Source organism: Uloborus diversus, chromosome 1, assembly GCF_026930045.1.
Source record: "Uloborus diversus isolate 005 chromosome 1, Udiv.v.3.1, whole genome shotgun sequence".
Taxonomy (NCBI): domain Eukaryota; kingdom Metazoa; phylum Arthropoda; class Arachnida; order Araneae; family Uloboridae; genus Uloborus; species Uloborus diversus.
Window position 1 is genome coordinate 10570380 of NC_072731.1, and position 23222 is coordinate 10593601.

The window sequence follows — 23222 nt, forward strand, 5'->3', positions numbered from 1 at the left end:
GCTCCCCCCCCCCTTAGAAATTAAAACTTCCTTGCTTTTAATACTTTTTTCTTTGCAAAAATGTAAAAACATTTCTCCAGCCATTAATGAATAAATTATTAAAAATATCAAATTTTAATGACTCTAATCTGTCATGAAATCGGTTTTCATGGGGAAAATATCCTGCTGAGCCATTGTTAAAATATCTGAGCCCCCCCCCCTTACAATTTTGCGCATGGGTGCCCATGTATCTACCAAATTAACGTACACAAGCAACAAAATAAATACAGGAACTGACTTTCTGTGAGCTGTCATGCAAATGAGCCTTTGTTGTACTACGTTTTGTTTGTAATTTTTTCCATGTGAGCGTCATTTGTAATAATGATATTATTTGCGTAGAAAGTTCTTCATATGATTGCACCAGTCAAAAATCGAAACTAGGCTTACTTAAAAAGCGGGAAGATGAGAAATATTACTGTGATGCAATAACTGAGCCCCAAACGGCCATCCCTATCTTTCGCTGTAATTGGATAACCCCAGATCTAGACCCCAATTAATATCACGGGTCCCATCTGGCTTCAATATAAAGAGGCGACAAAGTACGGCTAAGAGGAGGGGGGAAGGATTCCATATGAATACAGAATGAAAAAATTATGTACAGATTTTGAAGGGGTTATAATGCCGAGATCACTTCGATGACGTCATCCTGGCATCCCTCTTCTCCCTTCCGGTTATGAGTAGCAACATTTTTATCCGCAGGCTGCTACAGACAGCACGCTAGGATAAGCACCTCCCTTTCCTTCCACTTCCGTTAATCGAGTGTAGCATCAAGGGAGACATCGGTTATCACAGCCAGCTTTCTTTCCGCGGCGAACAATTATTGACGAGGAAGGATACTCTCTAAAACGGGATCAATATTTTCGCCTGATAACAAAGAATGACCCAGCACTAGCTTCACAGATGAATGTGTGTGTTCTAAGTCTATACATTTGTACAATAAAAATTGACACACGTGTTTTAAAATTTGAACAATGTATTAATCGATTATATTATTTCCTCGTTGAAAGACTGAAAAGCTACACATTTAACTTAAGAAATAGAATTGAAGCAAGCCTTGCCCAAAAAGAGTAAAATAAGATTTAAACCCATTTTGAATTTTTGTGTGTGAGGGGGGGGGGGAGTAAAATCAGAGACATTAATGCAGCATTTTATGAAGCAAGAGTGCAGCAAGGTGGGGAGCTTGGAGATTAACTCTTCCAGAAGTCTTGTCTTTAAGCTACACTGCTAATTCTAGTATGCGCAGCACATACATATACACGTAATTACAACCATCTCCCCTAAGAAGAAAATTCTGACTAGTTATGAGCAACTTTGATGACGAAGAAAAATAATTTTGGAACAGATGACTTTAGAATTCCGTAGTTCTGGTTTTGTCCCTTTCAATTTCATCCCTTTATGCATAAACCCCTCGACTGCATAGTTACATTAGTATGCCTCATGAAAAACTTCCGGCCCAAATAGGCAAAAGAAAAACATGAAAACTGCCTATCATGCTTAATCTGGGATGCCTCATGGAATTTTTCAGCCCAAATAAGCAAAAGAAAAACATGGAATCTGCCTGTCATGTTTAAACTGGAATGTCCCATGAAAAACTTTCATATCAGAATGCAGAAAAAAGACATGAAATCTGCCAATCACATTGAAACTATACCGCCTCATGAAAAATGTTCAGATTAGGAAAAAAAGAAAGTAAAAAAAATCTACCAATGGCATATAAGCTGGGATGCCTCATGGAAAACGTTCAGCATAAGTAAAAAAAGAAAACAAGAAATCTACCAATATCAATGGCACGTATAGCTGGGATGCCTCATGGAAAACGATCAGCCCAAGTAAGCAAACATGAAATCTACCAATAACTTACTTTACATTTACTTATTCATTCACCACTTATCTTACAATAACTTATTCAAGAACATTCATCGGTGTTCCTCTCAAGGGAGTTTGAAATCACTACATGTTCCCTCTACAGCAAATAAACCATTACCATAGAAAAAATTATGAACAGTTTTGAAGGATGCCAGAAATATTAAAAGCAATTAGTACGCTAATGCAATGCATGGCTGCGAGGCCCATCTGGCCTTCATTAAAATTACATTTCCCCTTTTTTCCAGAGTCTAGACCCCTATCTTCCCCAAGTTCGGCGGATAAAACCTGAAACCTAGGTCCCCGAGGATTTGTCGTCACTTGGAAGGGGTTGCATCTATAAAGCAGTTCACTTTCTATTAAGTCGGGTCGAACTAGCCCGCAGCAGTCTAACATTTAATGTGCAATGTCAACTTTCATTAGCTTTCCGTTCTGCAGAGAGGGAGTCCCTAGGGCTGTCTCGTGCAGGAGTTATGAATTTTAAGAAGACTGAGACGGCTTAGAGCGCCTCACAACTGTTACTTTCGCGAAGTCCGTTGTTCCAAAAAGAATATTGCAATACCCCGGCTCATTACTCAAAGTCGGGTGTGATCATCGGGAGCATGTTTCATAATCAAATGTAGCACGGATACTGATGACGCATAACGGATATTGTAACAAAGTTTTATGAAGACATTTAATTAAAAACATTAGACGAAGCTTTCATCGAGGAATTTAGGGAGATTCTATGCCAAACTGCCGTATTCTTCAATGCTATGGAGAAGAATTAATTGCAAGGAATAAAATAAGACAATAAGAGGGAGACGTTACTCAAACCCATCAATGCTAAGGAAACATTAAGGGTAAGGAATCAAATAAAAAAGAAATGCTATTGATGTATATTTCTATGGTAAAATAAAAAAGTAATAAAATAATTGTACGTGTACGGAATCAAATACACATTAGAGAAAAGTAACTGGAACTATCTCGCCTGTCAGAGAAAAAGATAAGAATTTTTGGTAGAAATCAAATGAAAATGAAACGTATGTGATATTGCCATATCCGTCAGTGCAAAACAGATAAATTAGTTGTAAGGAATCAAATAAATGAGAAATGAAACTTAAATTGCTACATCCAAGGCTGAGGTAAAAAACAATAGGGGCTCATTTAAAAAGGAAATGTAATTCTTATTGTCATGTGTGTCAGTGCGAAGAAGAATTAATTGTAAGTAGTTAAATAAACGTCAAATGCAACAGATATATGATTAATCGAACAACGATTTTACAATTTTTGAGTTTTCATAGCACTTCAACTTAGTGAATTTTTAAGATTAATTGCAACAAAAATATGCCTAACTTCAACCTTTTGTATTTAAAAATATATTCAAGTATTTTACAGCATTGTATGAGAAATTTCGATTCCTCCTAATTATTCAGTCGCAGTAAAGTGAAAAAATGCTAATGGCAAGAATATACTGAACTAAATTAATTTAATGTATTAATGAATTTTATTAGTTTTATTGTTGTTCTTATTCAAAATTACAGGGTTTTGAGAAACAGTCAACGGTGGGCGTAACAAGCAACCCTGTTTTTTGGAAGCAACAGCGAGAAAAAGATTATGCAAAGAAGCAAAATGTTACATATTTAATGTTTTTTTTTTGCTGTGGTTCTAATGTGCGAAAGATTCGTTTATCTATTTTCTGAAATTTATTACTTTTTGGAAAAAAAAAGGGGGGGGGGGGAATTGAAGTAGAGCTAACCTATTGCATGTAATTAAACTTCCATCGCATTTCTTTCAAAACAGAGTTGTTTTAAGAAGAAAACTGAGATAGTAAAAAATGATTTTTTTTCTACAGAAATATTAGGAACAAGAGATGAAAGTGAACAACTTAATGTAGAACTATGCAAAAATGAGGCTAACCAACTGTATCATTAAATTCAAATTCAGTGAAAAACATTAAGCTCTTTTTTTTTTATCTAAAATTCCTCTAAACGACTTGTGGGCGTGTTTTCCCTTTCAGTACATGAAGAATTTCAAAAATACAGCAGGAAACACATTTCAATACAAAGACTTTTTATGACACTTCGCGAATAATAATGCCAAAACGTCCTAGTAATTTTAACTGAAAATTAGGATGCAAAATATGGCAACGAGGCAGTTAGCGTGACGACTTTTTAACAGCTGCTCTTTTCATTTCTTTTCTGTCTTAGAAATGACAAATACGAAGGCAAAAGACTCTTATCATTGTTTTTATGATGTTGTTCGTTCGGCGGATGCATTTATTTTCAGTGTTATGGCCGTACTTCAAACTGCCTAATTATAGCTTTTCGAATGAAATTTAAGAAATTAGAAACTGAACGAACTGGAAACTACTAACGAATCTGGAAAAGAAAGCTAATTAGCTTTATTATTTTGCGGGTAACCAAACTTACGTTCCGTTTATTACTTAGCAAGAATTTGGAAAATGTTTTTTTTTCTCTAGGAATCTAAAACTGGTGACATTAGAAAGCAAATATTGTGACTATTTGCGCTTCTAAGGATTCAGTAAAAATGGAAATTCATTTCAGGGTGGATTAATCATAAAACAAAATTATTTCTCTGTAAATTCACTTTTTTGTTGCAGTAATAAATTTTTTATAATTTCTTCGACAGCGCAATTTCTGTGTTTTGTAATATCAAGAAATTCGTGATTTAGCATCAAAGAACATTTAAAATGTGTGTCTATGTAAACATAAAGCCAGAAGTTACAGAGCCAAACTTTTAGTTAAAACATTTTTTTTTTTTTTTGCACAATCACGAATTTCTTATTGTTCTCACTTGATCGTAGTTGTGTTCTATCTGTTTATTTATTTATTTATATTTTTTTTCGTTGATAACACATTTTTTTTTCGTGCGTAGGCCGAAAGAAATTTGGTGGCAAATGAAACCCAAAACTTCAATCACACTGTAAACAATTCTTGATAAATGTTGAATGGAAAACGTATCTCCAATTGGCGTGTTCCAAGTTATGATAATCCCCCCCCCCCAAAAAAAAAAATTGGTTTAAGATGTAAAAATCCGCAAAAAACTAAATTGGGTCATCAGAGAGAAATTGATTCTATTCCCCTTGTACTGAAAATATTTGTTATTAATTGTTTTTGCACACGTTACTCTCTTTCTTTGAATGGAATCAACTAATAAATTTTAACCACAAGCTATAAGAAGCAAAACCAAGGGTTACCACTCAAGAACTCCCCCCCCCCCAGCTGAAATAAAAATGTAAATAAATTTTAAATAATCTAAACTGCAGACGATACATTTAAGTTGGTTTTTAAGTCTTTAAAATATAAAACTGTTCATTTATTATATTTAAAACATATAAAAAATTTGAAAAGGCAAATTGAAATTTGTGTAACATTGTAATTTTTAGAAACAAAGAACGAACACTGGGCTGCAATTCTTGATTGCGAACTTTTCTTTTTTTTTTCCGAAGAAATAACGTGAGTATAAATGAGTTTTTATCCACTAAAATCAAAGCTGAAAAAGTTTTCATCCTTCGAAGACATCAAAAAAGTCTTGGCACAAACATGAATCATGAATTATGGCCGGCATTCCTGCCTTCCCTCAAGTTACATGTTGAACCAATGTTTTGGAAGCTCAGGAGTGATTTAAAACGTTCACGCTTTGGTTCCTATTTTTAAATTTTCATCTTAACGGCTAGAAGGGAACGGTAGAAGCGTTTAATAGTCCTGGAAAGAAGTGTTTCTAATTCCAACAGGCCTGACGGGAGATAACTTAGAACAAACGCCTTGAGTTGTCACTTCAATCTGTCGGTTGAGTGTATCAGCAGAGGACACGCTCACTACTGATGTCACATTCGGCTGAAATTCTATATTTAGAATCGAAGACATGGAAGTCGTTTTGTTGCTACAGTCGACGATGTACAAAACTGTTAGGTCATAAATCCGTCGTCGTTGCGATCAGTTACTTATGAATGGGACTAGGTTTTACTCTGAGATATATATCTAAGGGGACACCAATGCACTCAGAAGAACAGGCTAAAAACTATTGCAGGTACACTGCTCCATTACGTTAAGTGCAAGAAACGCTTAGGATGCTGACAGCTGTGGCTTCCCATGACTTTTACGCTGTGTTAGAAAGTCAATAGTTTCCAAAATAAAGCAACAATGAGATATATATATTTCCTTTGTTGGGGAAGGAGTCATGATCATAAAAGGTAAAGTTGTATCATTTTTCACGAATCGGAATTAAAAATGCAAAACACAAAAGAAAATGGCTTTGTCAGTTACATTTTTAAAAGGAAATTGCCACTGTTTAGGAAGATCCAATCGGTACTATCTTGTATCATTTGTGTTCCAAATTTCGTAAGCCAAAGATGTGTCAAGCTCTTACAAAGCACAAGTCAAAATGGCCCACCAAGTAAGTGGCATTCATAAAAAAAAAAGAGTAATAGTATATATAGTTACGATACTTGTTCATCTGATTTTCGAAAATCGATCCCCGACGTAATTTCTTACTTTTTCTTGGACTATAGAACAGTTTTTTGCTTTGTCATTTTAAATAAAATCTTGTTTTTAAAATATTATTAATATTAACAAAATTAAAATAAAAGAAAACTATACTTTTACGTTTGAAAAGGTTCTCACATGAAAATCTTTGCAGAATTCAAATAATAATAATTTGCAAAGAACATTTATTTGCAAGTTGTAATGCAAAACACCATTTAAGCATTAGTTACAGAAATTAGAATTCAGCTGCTGATAAATTTTCCATTGCGCTGTTAAATTTTATGAGAAAAATTGTTTTTTTTTTTTTTCATTAAAATTTCGTTAAGAATTTTTTAAGAACGAGCTGATGTGTGCATTACATGACTTTCTTTTACTCCAATTTAATGTCATTTCCCCATTATTGGCAACTTTAATGTGATTCAATTGTTTCTTCTCTAAATATCACCAACAGTGGCCAAATTGAAACCAAATTAAAAAAAAAAAAATCGCCAAATTTGTTGCCAAGTTGGCGAAAAAACTTGGCGACCAAAAGACTGGCGATATATTGCCAAGTGTCCGACAAATTATTACACCACTTGAGTTTACATCGAAATTAACGATGATTTCCCCCCAAAAAGGGGCAAGAGATCCCCTTAGAAACATCCGAATGCATTCAAAAGGGAAGGTGCACTAGGAGTCTATGTACCAAATTTCAACTTTCTAGGACGTACCGTTTTTGAGTTATGCGAGATACATACACACATACGCACATACATACGGACGTCACGAGAAAATTCGTTGTAATTAACTCGGGGGTCGTCAAAATGGATATTTCGGGTGTCTGTAGATTCCTAGGCATATATCCACGTGTGGTCGGGTCGAAAAAAAAAAAACTCAACATTCATTCGAGGGTGAGAAAAATGGAAATTAAGGCCGATTTTTGAGTGAAATTTTTTTCGCGAATACAATACTTCCTTTTTTGTAAAAGGAAGCAAAAAGGACCAACATATTGTTCTTAATTACAATACAGTTCAACCAAAAGATTTCTAGCGAACTTAAATATCATCAGATACAAAATACAATTACCATTCGTCGGTAATCCCCCTCTTAGACTTAAGATTAATTAAATTCAGTACGAAAAAAGAATGTACCAGACGAGTTGTAAAAAGCGCTGCTCGTAGGTTCATTTGCATGGATACTGTACTCAGCTATGAACAGTAATTCATTATACGAAACTACTTTTTCAAAGTCTCCTTATGCACCAAACTAGTGATTTCCCCCTTTCTCCATTATTTCTAACACGTACGTATAATCTATAACAATCAAATTATGTCCCAAAAAAGATCCCTGCTTAATAATAGAGGGGAAAAAGTGAGAGTGGATTCTGTGCAAATGGGGATATATTGGGGTGGTCCGGTCTTTTAATTTCATTAAACTGTAAAAAGGAAAAAGGAGAAAAAGGGCGAACTCTTTAAACAAATGCACGAAAAGTGCTTTAAAAAAATTAAAAAAGGCATACATCAGCACTCATTGGTTGGGAAAATCGGACGGAGCCATTAGTATTCAAGGGATGGGGTGAGGCAGTGGAAATAATTCGATGATATATGTTGCTTGTACAGTTTAAATACTCACGTACAATAATGGAGGTTTTAAGATGGAGAGAAATGATGTTGCTTGAGTAGTAATTGCGGAGAGTAAAAATTAAGGAATATTGTAATTCATTCATTTTCAAAAACATAAGCAGCAATGAATGCAAGACGCGAAATGTGTTCGGAATCTACATATGTAGGTTCCTTGCATGAAAACGATGGAACATGAATAAACAAATATATAAAAAAAGAATGAAGTCGCAAATTCTGTTAACCAACTAATAGCATGTCTCTCAGTGAAATCCATTATGTAGGCTCATTTTAATGCAAAATTTGTGAAAGACAATTTTTTTTTAACCGATCGCCAGTTATGTTTGATCAGGAGTTGAATTTATTACGCACATTGCAAGATTTTATAGAAATTTCATCTTGAGATGGTATAGATTCTCCGAAACAAACCACCGATACTTTTGAATTACATTGTACAAAATGAAAAATGCTAATTAAGGAAACTTTTTCCTTTTTTCAGCTTTTGAACATTTTTGTACTAATAATGCCTCTCGAAGTCTTTCAAAAATGGATTAAATTTCTATTGTTTTTCTCTGAAGATTGAAAAGCTCTATTCTCTTCCAAGTAAATCAATCTTTAAAAATTCATACACTCGTTATATGCGCGAAAGATTACGAATTCATTACTTTTTGGATTAATTAACTATTAAGCAAATGTTCGTTACAGAATGTTTAATTTTCCTCCAGCACGCAAGCGTCGAAGCGTAGCGAAAACGAGCTTCAAAGGCAGGATCATGTCTATACCTTGGAAACGAATTGTTGGAAAGCCCAAAAATGTCACAACATTGCCCGAGGAATGTCAACTTCTCGGCTCAGCTCCAGATTTCGGTTTGTTTGGAAAGAAAGGGGAGACCGTGTTAAGCCTTTTTACATAATCAAGGGCTCAATTATGAGAAACACAAAAATCCTTTGCCATCACAATTTGCACTTCCTGAGAGCGCCAGTGAAATTACCGATTCGCAACACGAAAGCTAATTTGTGGAAAGTGCGGAGAACGCCGGTGGATTCCATAATACATAAAGCAACCTCACCGAAAGGATGATTGCATTAAAACTGAATTTAAGAGATCATCGCGCGTCACGAAATAACTGGAGGATTAGGGAGCCATCATTTGTGCAAAGTCTTTCTCGGAACAATCGATGAGAGTGTATCGATTGATGCATTAATCGTTCAGGATTGGAATTCGGCACGAGGATCGGATTAACTTCTTGAGTGCTTCTGGGGAAAATTTCGCGTGGACCACAAATATTGTTGTTTATAGACTCCATAAGCACGCTTCATAGATACTCCAGACCATTTGCCATAGCTCTCCTTTCCTCAGCACAATCGATGTAAGAATATCGATTAATGTATCAATCGTCTACTATCGGAAATTTGCTTAGAGAATCGGATTAAATTCTTGATCACTTTGAGGTAATCTCTGGATAACAAATGATGATGTTTATAGACTCCATAGACATGTTCAATGTACTACATAATTTTTATTGTTAAGTTTTTCACGGTTCAATCGGTGCAGGTATCTCTATATGTGAATAGCTTCGAATAGGCAATCAATGTATAGTACATAGACTTTGTCTCGCTTGTGCAATTAAGATTTAAATTAAGTTCACTATATTGTGGGCAGTTACCTTAAAACCCAAGCTGAAAGCTTGTTCCACCGACTGTTGCTCTTAACTTATTTTCTTTTAATGCTTGACTGCTTTAGAGACACTATTAAACAATTGAAAGTTTCACTGTCAGGAAAATAAAAAGCTCTTTTATGAAAAACACTTACCTCCGCCACGCCTCGCGCCAGTACCAAGCGCTAATTCGACAAGAAGAAACATAGAGATAATCCTAGACATCAAAACCATTGTGCTCTAAAAAAAAAATAACAGTTTAAGTGAAAATATTAAAAGATTTAAATATAAACATTAATAATACTCAAACTAATACCACTCAAATTCAGCAATTTATGTGCAATTTTTATTAATATTCCGGTCAGTAACATGTAAAATCATCAAATGTAATTTGAGAAACTAAGAAACTGGGAATTATTTATGCAGAAAATAATAGAATTACTTTTACTTTTCTCTTATCGGGCTTGCAAAGTTTTCGATTCTTAAAATTAATATTATCAAAAGAAAAATATCGACACTACTATTGTTTACTGATTTATTATTTTTATCTACCAAATAGATCCATAAAATATATTTAAAACATATTTACAGTCATCAAAAACTGAAATTTTTTGGAAATATGGACTTATATTTCAACTTATCCTCAAATAATCAAAAGAGTATTAAAGAACGAATCAATCAAACGGAAATTCATAAGCTTTAACTAGTAAATGAATCATATGTGGTAATGAACTGCCATCAATGAATTAATCAAAGAACACTAATGAATTCAATAAAAAGCGATGGTCAAAAAAATAAATATAGTAAGGAAATGACATTAATGAGTTTAATCGATTAAAAATAATTAATAGTCAAGTAGTATTAATGAGCTAATAAATCAAAAGAGACGAATCAGCACAGCATTAATGAGTAAATCGATCAGCGGCAATAAACAGGTAATAAAATGCAAAGCGACGAAATGTGTTAAAGAATCAATCGGTCAAAGTTTCAGTATTTGATTGGAAGGCATTGACAAGAAGATCACCAAATTGATAAGTTAGAAGATTTTTTTTATTGGATGTTTTCCCCTCTTAAAAAGCACGTCATTATATTCAAACTTGAAAAGAACAAAATAATGCAACAACACGAAATCCAATTATGGAAGAAGATTTCTCTCCTCAGTAGTAGAAGTTTATCTTGCATTTTCTCTTACTTCAGCTTGAAACTCGGTAATCGGTGATATCCAATCGGTTGTGCACCGCTGCATATCTCCACGAGTCAAGACATGGGAATTAGAAGAAAATTTCCCTTGCCAAGAATCCGGATTCAAAAGCATGATACTTGGTATCGATTGTCATAACAGATGTTTCATCTAGAACACCTGTCAACTCATTCCTGTTGACCTTTATGGAATGTTTAATTTTATGAATTCCATTAACAAAAGAGCAGGTGCTGCGGAAAGAAACTTATGTTAGCATATTTAAAAACAAATGTTCACTTTTTTTTTCTTCTCTTTTTAGCATTTATTATACATTGTTTTCTGTTCTCAACCACTAATATGAAGATATCTATTTAGCAGGTTTGACATCAAAGATATTGAAGTTTGTTCTATTATTTGATTGAAAGAAATGATCTTCGTGGATTCAATGTGAAGCGTGCTTCGTGGATTCAAATTCAATTAAAGCAGAAAAAATAAATAAAAAATAAAAATTAACTAGCTCAGAAACAAAAATAACATTACAGCTGAACGACAAAATTTCAACAGTATGTAATCCATGATTCATGAATATATGATTATTTCAAATGTTTACACATCCTTCAACTGCATGTGAACAGAAACTAAAACACCATTTCGTACGATATTTTAAATACAAAATCATTGCAGAAAAATAAAATGAATACGGTTTCTAAACAAAATAATCAAGTGGTAATAAAGTGTATACTTGTAATATCCCCGTAGAATTTAAATTATTTTTTAAAATATGAATATATTTTGATACCTTCGTTACTATTATTATTTCAGGAAACAGTACATATTTTGCAAATAACTTTTTAGCAAAGCGAAAACCATGGCAGAAATATATATTTTTGAGACTACAAAATCAACTTTTAAGCTCTCCGGATTGAATAAAGTATCAGTTAAAAAAATCTATATTATCTAGATTTTACGTAGATATTTTGAATATATATGTAGGGAGAGAGAAATTAAAAGTAACACGTGTCTTTTACAGTAAACGGAAGATACCAGAAGTTTTTCTAGTTGGGTTAAGGGGTCTAAGGACCTTTAAACTTCAAAATTTTCGATTTTCTGGAAAAAATATATGTTATGCACAGTTTAATTCTGAACAATTTGATACCTTATTTATTACCATACGCCAAAAACTTTTCGAGTTATTGTAAAAATGCGTAAGCTTTCATCGTAGGGATTTATGTTAACAGCAGCTGTTTAAGCCTCTTTTTCTCAGGTGCCGATTTCTTCAGTTTTCTCGTTTTGCGCGCATGATATTTCAGAAAGTTTTTTATAAATTTCCGTAAAACTTTTCATGCATATTTGTCTGATACATATTAACGATCTGAACCTAAATTTCAACTAAAACATTAAAGTTGATATTTAAAAATAAATATTTTTTTACCCAAAATTTTGGAAATTTTCGATATTAACTTACCAAATTTCAAAAAAATAAATAAATAATTTAAAAAAATAAATAAATTTAGGTTCAGGTCATAAATATAAACCAGATAAACATACATTAAAAGTTTTACGGACAAATATAAGAAACTTTCTGAGATATCATGCGCGCAAAACGAGAAAACCGAAGAAACCGGCACCTGAGAAAAAGAGGCTTAAACAGCTACTGTTAACATAAATCTCTACGGGGAAAGTTTACGCATTTTTACAATAACTCGAAAAGTTTTTGGCGTATGGTAATAAATACGGTATCAAATTGTTCAGAATTAAACTGTGCAAAACATATATTTTTCCAGAAAATCGAAAATTTTGAAGTTTAAAGGTCCTTAGACCCCTTAAACATTTAACTTTTACATACAAAAAAGTAAATATTCATATATTTTTGACAAAAAAAAAGTTTGAATATTCATTTTTATGGAAATTTTGACTTTCTAAATACAAAATTTGTGTACGTGCCTGCTGGTTTTTTTCTTTTTCTTTTTCTTTTTTTTTTTTTGACAATTGTAAAAACTACCATACTTATACTTTTTGTTTGAAATAAATTGAACTTCTATACAAGTTTATTTATGTTGCTCATTAGTTTTCGTTTGAAGCGAAAAGTTATTTTAATCACAAATCATTAAGATTAATTGCGATATTTTATTCAAAATTCTTATTCGTGTGTTTGTTGGCATTCGTTTTCAAATTTCAAAATTTGCTCTAAAACTCGCATTGTTATTATTATTATCATCATTTAGCTTTTATTTCATTATATTTCAACAATTGATCGGTGTTTGTATACATATTTTGAACTATTATTTATTTAATTATTGTTTATTTATTTTTTGGCACAGCCGTTAATATATTTCAACCCTGAAGAGGAACATCTCCTGCGAGGTAAAAAAAAACACCTATAAAACAAATTCTTTTTATTTCTGTCATAAAAAGTTTTCTCCGAAGAAAAATAGATTTTTTTTAAGATCGCATGATATGCTTGAAGTCAACAAAGTTTCAATCAAAAAGCGTTTAGAATTCTAAAAGAAGAGGAAGGGGAAAAGAACTTTTCTTGCGGTCAACAGTTATACAACAGAATTTCCAACTTCAATATTTAGAAGTCTTTACGTGGAGTTTCCTCACAGGGGGATTTCGGCTCAACGTGCCATATAACGCAAGAAATTGGGATAGGGCTCAGAGGATAAACTCTCCCGGGATTACCCTCCGGCAAGATTCCCTCCTTCACAATAACATGTGATGTTTTTCTTTTCTTTTTCACTTCGTTTATACAATGGAAAAAGTGTAGATTAACTTTTATTTCATTGTTGGATCGTTTCCATTTGGTCAAGTTTTTCTTCTTCTTTTTTTATTATCATTCTATTCTTTCTTATCTTTGCGAAAATGGATGCCACTTTCGACTTCGCTTTGAAGAAAGTAATATTTGTTACAATAAAAGACCTAAGTGGGAGAATATCGACATTCCCTGGAAATATTCGGTCTTTCGCCGATGTCTTCGGTTTCTGAATGTTGATATTCACTGTCTAATATCGACGTTTACCAGACTTCGAACTCTCACAGTAACATATATATGTACATTCGCATGCTCACCCACCCCCACACACAGACACATACTGTGTTTGTATATACGTATGTACATGCAAACTAATAGAACTACGAACACAACGAATATTGATTATTATGGCATGGTCATGCGTATCTTGGAGTGTGTACAAAAGGTAGAAAATTATGCAATGAGCAAAAAATTCATTCTTAGAGAATAAAAAGCGTAAAATAAAACTTTAAATTTATTTTTAATGAAACCTTAAAAGTTTTACACTTTGGTAGTTAATTTGTAATGACGAAAATCAACAATGTCACTAGATAAAAACACTCTTGCGAGCATTCGCAGACCTATTAGGGAAGTTTTCGATTTTTCAATTTTATTTTTATGTGATAGAGTAACATGTATGAACATCATAGATGAAAAAATTTTGCGATACGGTAAGTAGTTTTTTTTAAATTAATTTTTAAAGTTAAAGCGATTGTGACGTCAAATGGCACAGGAAGTGACGTCATGCGCTCTTCCGCCAAAGGGAGAAGCCGAAGGACGTGCAGTTGGCTTCGAAGACGAAACGTAAGGCTTACCTCCTCGCATTTAACTCCTCGTGTTTCTGGAACATTAAACTCTCATCCTCTCGGAAATATTCGAATACCATCATTAAAGTTACTTGAGGAAGATTATTAGATTGTGCTTTAACGAATCCGGCCTCCATAGTGTGTTCAAAAGGATTATTGAATTTCTAAAAAATAAAATATCAGCGCGCTCAAAATGTCCGTAGCGAAAACAAGGGATCTTCGGCGGAAGGCTGCCCATTAGTGCCCTCTGACGTAAGCTCGTGACGTTTCAGAAAAGCACACTTTTGCGCGTGGATTTTTAAAAATTCATTAAAAATCAATCACGGTCTTTTAAAATTCGGCGATGGTGAATTTTTTTAGTTTTGAGGGTCAATTAACAATATCCAATAGTCAAAATATGAACATTTAATAGGTTACAACTTCCCTATTGAGAAAGCGTCTCAGTTACCTTTTAAAATATTTCTTACACTATAATTGTTAAACATTCAAAAAATTTGTAAACTGGAAAAAAGTCAATAAATTTACCTCGTGTCCGCAGAAAGTGTGCTCTTAAACACAAACTAAAAAATTTGCATAGCGATTCCATTTTGCGTTGGCACTGCTGTTTGCAAAAACAAACGAGTTCCATAAAGACGAAAAATAGCCACAAACCGAAATACACCAGAGTTTTTGAAATCATAAGCGATCACGTGACTCTTTCGTTTAAATGCGATTAAACAAAGGAATTATCAGGGTGAAAAATGATTCTCAGAGCGACTCTGCCGCACGAGTCGAGTGAAATAAGTAAATAAAATAAGAAGTCGCGCCGACACAAACGCAGAGAAGCGAAAAAGGGAGCCCCGGAGCCCAGAAATCTGCATATAAATTGGGATTCGAGCACTCACGAAATTGCCGCGTTAATAATATTCAGGCGAAGATGAGAAGAAGACTGTCGCGTCTTTCCACGAGGGAAAATCATAATAAAAGCACAAGTAGACAATATCATTGGAACACTAATTATGAGTATCAAACGGCAGGGTGGTATCTACTTTGCATTAACAGAGGAGAGAAAAAAAAAACATTCGCCATGTTTGGTCATGAAAGTATATCTTACGTATTTAATTATCATTTTATTTTCGATTTGAAAAAAGTTTTCAATTACACTTTGGTCGTTTCAACGAAGAAGAAGAAGAAGAAAAGAGAAGTCATTGAGAATGGATAACATGATAAATGAAATAATTTATTTATGTACGGTCTTCAGGTTTTCATTTTAAAAGAGGTGAAAACATGTTTTGAAGTTTCAAATCGTCATTTTCCTTCAATAAGAAAATAAATAAATCAGGATACTGGCTATGAAAAAAAAATGAGTAATTTATTTACGATTTGAGCTTTAATTTTAAGATCCAATTATTTTTAAGATCCAATTATTTTTGAGATAATTATTATTATTATTTTAATAAACAGACAGAAAAAAAAATGTGTTTGCAGTATTTTAACTTTTATTGAAAAGTGTTTAGAAATTTCAGACTGTATTTTTTGACAGAAAAACAAAAAATGCAGAGTAAATATATACTTGCAGACATAACTGCAATGTATTATATACGATTTTATTTCTTACTTTTATAACTTCCCATAAAAAGGTTTTTCCTTAGACACAAACTCTTAATTGACCTAATTCAGATGTGATTGTAATGATTCTTACTGTAAAATAGTCTTTCAGTAAAATCTTTATTCTATAAACTCATTTTTTTCTCCTTCTAAGAAAGAAATTAACACAAGAAATTTTTTAATTTAAGATACGCCTTTTGCTGAAGTTTTAAAGAGTTTTAAGAAAAAAAAAATCTTATAACATAAATGCAATGATCTATCGTGAAGATTAAAAGGATGGAAGATCGTACTACTTTTGCTACCTAATATTAATGAAGAAAAAAATGAAATTAGTTAATAAAATTACCTACACTTTATTGAGTTAAATGGCGTAAAAGAGCAAATTTATCCGTATGAGTTAATATTGTAATGCGATAAATAATGTCATACCATATTACAACAAAAGAAAAAAATAAAGCAGTAACTCATAAAATATTAAACCTGTGACTTAATTAGAATCAATTTTGAATAGAATGATACGTACACGTTAAATAGTATGCTCGTTCGCTATGTAATAGCACTTCTAAAATATTACTACTAATAATAATAAAAACAACACAGTAAAAATAATTTCTACTACTACAGCCAAACGGAGCAAATTCAAATGCCGCTTGGAATTCAAGGCGCAATGTAACTATGTCCATTAATTACCGTGCGCTTAAAACATCATTAAAAGGAATTTGTGCGCCTGGAATGTGGCTTCTCTCGCCTCTTGGACGAGGTTAAAGTCGCAGTTACACGCAATTAAAGCAACATAAGCTATAACCTTTGAAGCGCAGGGGCATCTCTATGTTTCAGGTGGAAATTTAAGATGAGAAAAGCTAATAGTAAGAATATGAGCTACTTTTCAGGTTTTAGTCATAGGTCTTGTGTTAGTTTCAAAATGATACTCGAAGTCAGTCCGATTTTACGCCCATTAGTTCAGTTTTATGCATCATCAATAGCAATGTTTTTGATATATATATTTTTTTATTTTAGAAATTAAGTTTCACAATTGCTGCAAAGCATACAAAGTTGATTGGGGAAAAAATCAATAAAGGAGTAAATAAAATAAAAAACAAACTAAAATTAATTAAGGCAGTGAGAAACAAAGGGATGTAAGTGGGCTTTATAAAGTTTTGAAAAAAAAAAAAAAATGCGTTTAAAGTTCAGGGGCGGTCATTCCAAGCTCATCAGCTTGCGAGATCGAGATTCTCGCTCACGTGATTGGTTGTGACGTAGAAATGTCGCAAAGTAACATTCTAATCTATTCGAACTTATCTTGCGGCTAGGTTCGAGTAGATTAGAACGCTACTTTGCGACATTTCTACGTCACAACCGTTCACGTGAGCGAGAATCTCGATCTCGCAAGCTGACGAGCTTGGAATGACCGCCCTCAGATCTTATGTAGGCTTTCACTGAATATTGTTTCTAAACCTTGCTGTATGGCAGCCACCTACCAAAGATACTAGTACGTACCATCTCTTGTTCCAATGCAGAGAATAGGTTCTCCTACTATTTACACTGGTTACCTCATTCGGCACTTACTTCTTTGTTTCTCATTGTCTCAATTGGAAGAAAAATAAAATTAACAAGCAAATACAGTAAAATTGCAGTCGACTTTATTTATTGAAGGAATAAAAACATTTGCCAAAGGCTAACTTAACAATTCTTGTCTTCACTTGAGAATGAAAGGTTCACTGGTGTGGTACAAACAAGCTGTACTGTACGGATACAAGGGCCTGTACTGTATAAAGTGAAAATGGAACTGGGGCTGGGCACGGCACCTTACGAGAAGAGGTGGTAGATGAATCACCAACGTCGTACATACCAAAATATCAAGAGATAAGAAAAGACCGAGGAAAAGAGCACCGTGTCGCTGGAGGAATGAGATTGCCAAGTTTTTAAGAGAAAAATGGAAACTAATTGCAGAAAATCAGGCAGATTGGAAACATTTAAAACAGGACGGTCATTCCAAGCTCGTCAGCTTGCGAGATCGAGATTCTCGCTCACGTGATCGGTTGTGACGTAGAAATGTCGCAAAGTATTATTCTAATCCACTGGAACCAAGCCGCTAGCTCTGTTTGAGTAGTTTAAAATGCTACTTTGCGACATTTCTACGTCACAATCGATCACGTGAGCGAAAATCTCGATCTCGCAAGCTGACGAGCTTGGAATGACCGCCCAGACCTTTACCCTGTAGTCAGGGGCGGATTCAGGGGAGGGTCAAAGGGTCAGCTGACACCCCTGTGATAAAATATTACTGTGATTGATGTTAAACTTCAGTTTTTTAGATCCAAAAAAAGAAGTACAGGAATCAATGTTAACTTTTTTTTTTTTTTACTTTCTTGCTTCTGTTAGGTTTTTCTTCTAAGCGAGTCATAGTTCAAGGGATTGGCTGAGTTTGATTACTGGGCTATTGCTGTTTTGAGTTTTTTGGTCATTTTCAAAAGAAGCAGTATGATCCATGGCGCAGGTATCGACAAATTTTAAGATCCTATTATTTTTGAGATAGTAATTATTGTTATTTTAATAAACAGACAGAAAAAAAATGTGTTTGCAGTACTTTAACTTTTATTGAAAGTTGTTTAGAAATTTCAGACTCATGTTTTGACAGAAAAATAAAAAATGTAGAGTAAGTATATACTTGCAGACATAACTGCAATATATTATATACAATTTTATTTCTTACTTTTGTAACTTCCCATAGAAAGGTTTTTCATAAGACACAAACTCTTATGATAATTGACCTAATTCAGATGAAATTGTAATGATTTTATTACTTCCTTACTGTAAAATAGTTTTTTAGTAAAATCTTCGTTCTATAAACTCATTTTTTTCTCCTTCTAAGAAAGAAATTGACACGAGAATTTTTTTAATTTAAGATACGCTTTTTACTGAAGTTTTAAAGACGTCATTGAAAGAGTTTTGATCTCATTTGGGGAAGAAGTGCTCCGTTCCATATAAGGGGGTGAACCATTATTCTTGGGGGTATAGCCACCCCTGCTTTTAACTGACACTTTTTACATAGGAAGTATAACATGCTGAAGCCATTGAAACTTGAACCCCCTTACAAAAATTTCTGGATCCGCCCCTGCCTATAGTAGATTGATACAGACCGATGATGATGAAGGATAAAACATGAGAGTTTTTTATTTTTATTTTAATAGTCACTAATAAAGTGCATATGCATTATTTAAATATTCAAGAGCAAAATCTTGTCCAATAGGAACTTTTCTTTTTAGAACAACTGGTAAATGAAAGCATTCCACACAGCACAAAAACGTCAAGATAACCAGATTGATTTATGCGAAAAGTTCCCAGAATACAAAGTAACGACATTTTGGAAATGTCACGCACTTGTCTGAAACTTACTCAGGAAATCTAATTAAAAAACGAGTAATTACTGAAAAAGCGGCAATCAAGTTTCTGTAGTGTTCATTTATTAATGTCAAGAAATTTCTAAACGTGTCGAAAGCGTGTATTAACATATCCTATGTTGACAACTTCTAACAAGAATGTGTCTTGAAAATGAAAGGCAAAAATTCAAAGGAAAATAAATTTACTTTCACTTGTCGAAACTCAACATCATTTCTGGAAAAAATACCAGGTGCATTTGTTCCGACATTTTTGGGCACAATTGGCATTTAAAGAATTAACATAACAAAGTCGTGCGCATTACTATGCTTTTTTCATATACTTTTTCACACACCTTTCCTTGAAAACATTTTATTTCATTCTTGAAAATGTATCTGTATGTATGTAAAATAATCTATCTTTTGATACGTATGAAGAGACTGACAAAAAATTTTAAATCTTAGGAGCAGGAAAAATAGTAGGCGACAGAAAAATTATTTCAGAGTTGAAAGGAAAATTCAGTGTAACATGACATAAGAAAGCAAGGGCGGATCCAGAAAATGTTCAAGGAGGGGGCGATTGTTTTTCACTCTTTACTTTTTAGAACTTTAATTTCTTAAAATTTTCGAAGGCGTACATTGAATCCCTAGTTTACTTATCCCTAATATCATCTATCGTCTAAAATTGAGATTTCGGAACTTCAATTTCGAAAATATTCTTGTAGAAAGTTCCTGCTCCTATCCCCAGAGTAATAAGAGATGTGCTACGATTGCGTTTTAAAGACTTCAATTCCGGAAGAATTCATGGAAAGAGCTCCCTTTCTTCTAACACCATCGAATATTATGTAAAATTACGGTTTTGAAACTTCAGTATTGAAAATATACAGGAAGATCGCCCCCGTCGCCCCTCCCTTGTATCCGTCCTTGTAAGAAGGATTATTATTCTGAAAAAAAACTAGTCACCAAAGTGTTTTTTAGTCACCCGGACGTCATTTAAAGCAAAACCGTAGCATTTATAACAAGCAAGAACTCACAGTTCAAAAGCTCATCATTAAAATGTGATGATTTTCGCATAGATTTTTTACAATAATATTTTCATTGACTTACATTTTTTATTCATGCTGTATTTTTACTCTCTCAATTTCATTCAATACTTAGCGTTTATGCACATAATACATTAAAGTATATTTTTAAAGAGTCAACATTTTGAAGAGAAATTAAGAGTTCTATTTATAGTTAAATTATAAAATCTACATTATATATATATATATACTAGCCGACCCGCGCGGAACTCCGCATTGTGCTTTGAATCGTTCCATATGGCATTGCACTCTTTAAAAATTTCAAAGAAAGAACATTATGAAGAATAGAAAAAAGTACATGCACAAAAGAAGGCATGTAATTTGCATCTTGAATTTAATAGAATGAAATACAAAACTTCATAAGAAAAAATTATCAAAATACGTTACAAAAATACAAAATACGAACTACAAAAATTATTGCGTAAACTAGCCTTTAATTTAAATAGTACGTGCATCTAAATGGCTTCCCGGTTTAAAGGGGTCCGGGTTAATGAGGGTTTATTGTATATGAGTCATTGTCATTTCAAAGCAAAAATAAGACCAAATATGTCGACTCAAAAGGCAAACGACCAAGAGACGTCTATGCGTAAAAAAGGGGAGTGGAGTAATAGTGAGAACTCTGATACCTGCGCGAAGCGAATTTTGCTACAATGCGACAGTTGCAGGAAAACAAAACTTCATAAGAGAAAATTATCAAAATACGATACAAAAATACAAAATACGAACTACAAAAATTATTGCGTAAACTAGCAAAAATTTAAACAGTACGTGCCTCTAAATGGCTTCCCGGTTTAAAAGGGTCCGAGTTAATGAGGGTTTACTGTTTACAGTGTATGAGTCATTGTCATTTCAAAGCAAAAATAAGACCAAAAATGTCGACTCAAAAGGCAAACGACCAAGAGACGTCTATGCGTAAAAAAGGGGAGTGGAGTAATAGTGAGAACTTTGACACCTGCGCGAAGCGAATTTTGCTACAATGCGACAGTTGCAGAAAAGTCGTCACTTTGCTTCGTCATTTTGCCAGGTCATAGTTCCTTTATGGAAAGCGTCATTAGAATGCAAGAGAATAAAAATAACAATAAAATGGCAGCACGTTTCAGTTTATGGGTGTGCACAGTGAATCTGCGTTTTTGGCTCAAACGCTTCGTCCACGACACTTTACGTGATTGGTTTGCAAATATCAAACCGTCCGTGGTTCATTTGTACTAACAAAACTGGTTTTAGGTGCATCCAATATGTCAGAAAGCAACACGAAACGAAATCTGATAAATGAAATACATTATACACGAAATAAATAAAACTTTATAGCATTAATGAAATAATGATTTTAATGTAAGTGGCTGAAATTTACGAGAAAGTACACTAGAAAATAATGAAATAATAAACCGCTTGCAACTGTTTTGAGGCTTCTTCGAGTCTTTTCTTCAACGCTCTAAGTTCATATACTATAATTCAGTGGCACAGCATGCGGGGGGGGGGGGGGGACATCTCTTCAGGGGCATTGATTTGCACATAGATGCGTGTTCTAATACAGTAGGTTAAACATGTAAAATAACTGTTCTGATCAAAAAACTCCTCCAGAAGGTATTTTTGACCGAAAAAACCTACTCCAGAAGCTATTTTTGATCAAAAAACCCCTCCAGACGGCACTTTTGATCCAAAAACACTCCAGAAGATTTTTCTGGTTACGCTAGAACTATAACTAAAGGATTAAAATCATACAGATGTGGCTAGATTCCACTAACAAATGAGTAACCGTCTGCAACTGTTTTGAGGCTACTCCGAGAATGTTCTTCAATGTAATGCTTTGACAAAAGGGTAGATAATATGATAGATTAAATACAAATTTCATCCTGATACTGTGGCTAAAGGACAAAGTTCATACAAATTATACTATAGATTCAACAGTGAAATCAGTAATCGTATGCAATTCTTTTGAAACAATTCCGTTCGAGACTCTTCTTCCATGATCTAAGTTCCTACATATTCGCAACTCCAATAAACTACAGGGGGCGCAGGAGCTACTGTCTAATGGCGGATGAAAAAGGTAAAACACACAAATGCCGAAACTTATAACTTACTTTGACGTTTAGTGAATGACAGTAATTTTTCATCGTAATTATCGGAAGCTTTTTTTTTTTCTGTTCTTCTGAAATTACATTACTCCACAAACTGTCTGAAACCTGTAATTTACCCCAAAGAAAACACGTGGAATGGAATGCTTTAACTTTTTCGGCAGTTATGTTAATCACCGCAAGGTAGCGTATTCGAGTTCTGGAGTTGCGAATACTATGGCTAACGCGTAGGTTAGCGAATGACAAACGATTTTTTATTTATTCGTTGTTCCAATTCTAGAGTTTAAGTTTAAAATATTCTCCGCCCTTTTCCTGAAAAAGAAGCATTTTCAATAACTACTGGAGGAATCGTCAATTACAAAAATCCCGGAAGTCCGGGTTATATCAGGAAAAATTACATTTCGTGATATCCCCGAAAATTCTACACCCCTGAGTGAATTTCATTACGAATACGATTCATGATATTGATGCAAATCTATATTGCATTTTATATTATATTTTTTCCTTTAAAAAATAAATACGATACATAAGGTAAAATATTAAGCAAAATAAAAATGTTTGTTAAACTTAACATCTTTTTTTTTTTCGTTTGAGTAATTGACCTTAGCTTTAATAGTTTATTATGAGAATGTAAAAGTCACGGTTAATTAATCAAAGAAATAATGTGCGAATAGAATGCTATT

General features: G+C 33.5%; 1 protein-coding gene across 1 annotated transcript in view; it reads right to left on the bottom strand.

Moving 5' to 3' along the window:
* LOC129234292 (latrophilin Cirl-like) overlaps positions 1-9878 on the bottom strand; it is a 94907-nt gene extending 85029 nt beyond the window's left edge. Inside the window, exon 1 of the mRNA XM_054868286.1 lies at positions 9800-9878. Within this exon, the coding sequence (XP_054724261.1) occupies positions 9800-9878 (79 nt within the window). The remainder of the gene's footprint in view (positions 1-9799) is intronic.
* Positions 9879-23222: the final 13344 nt, after the last annotated feature.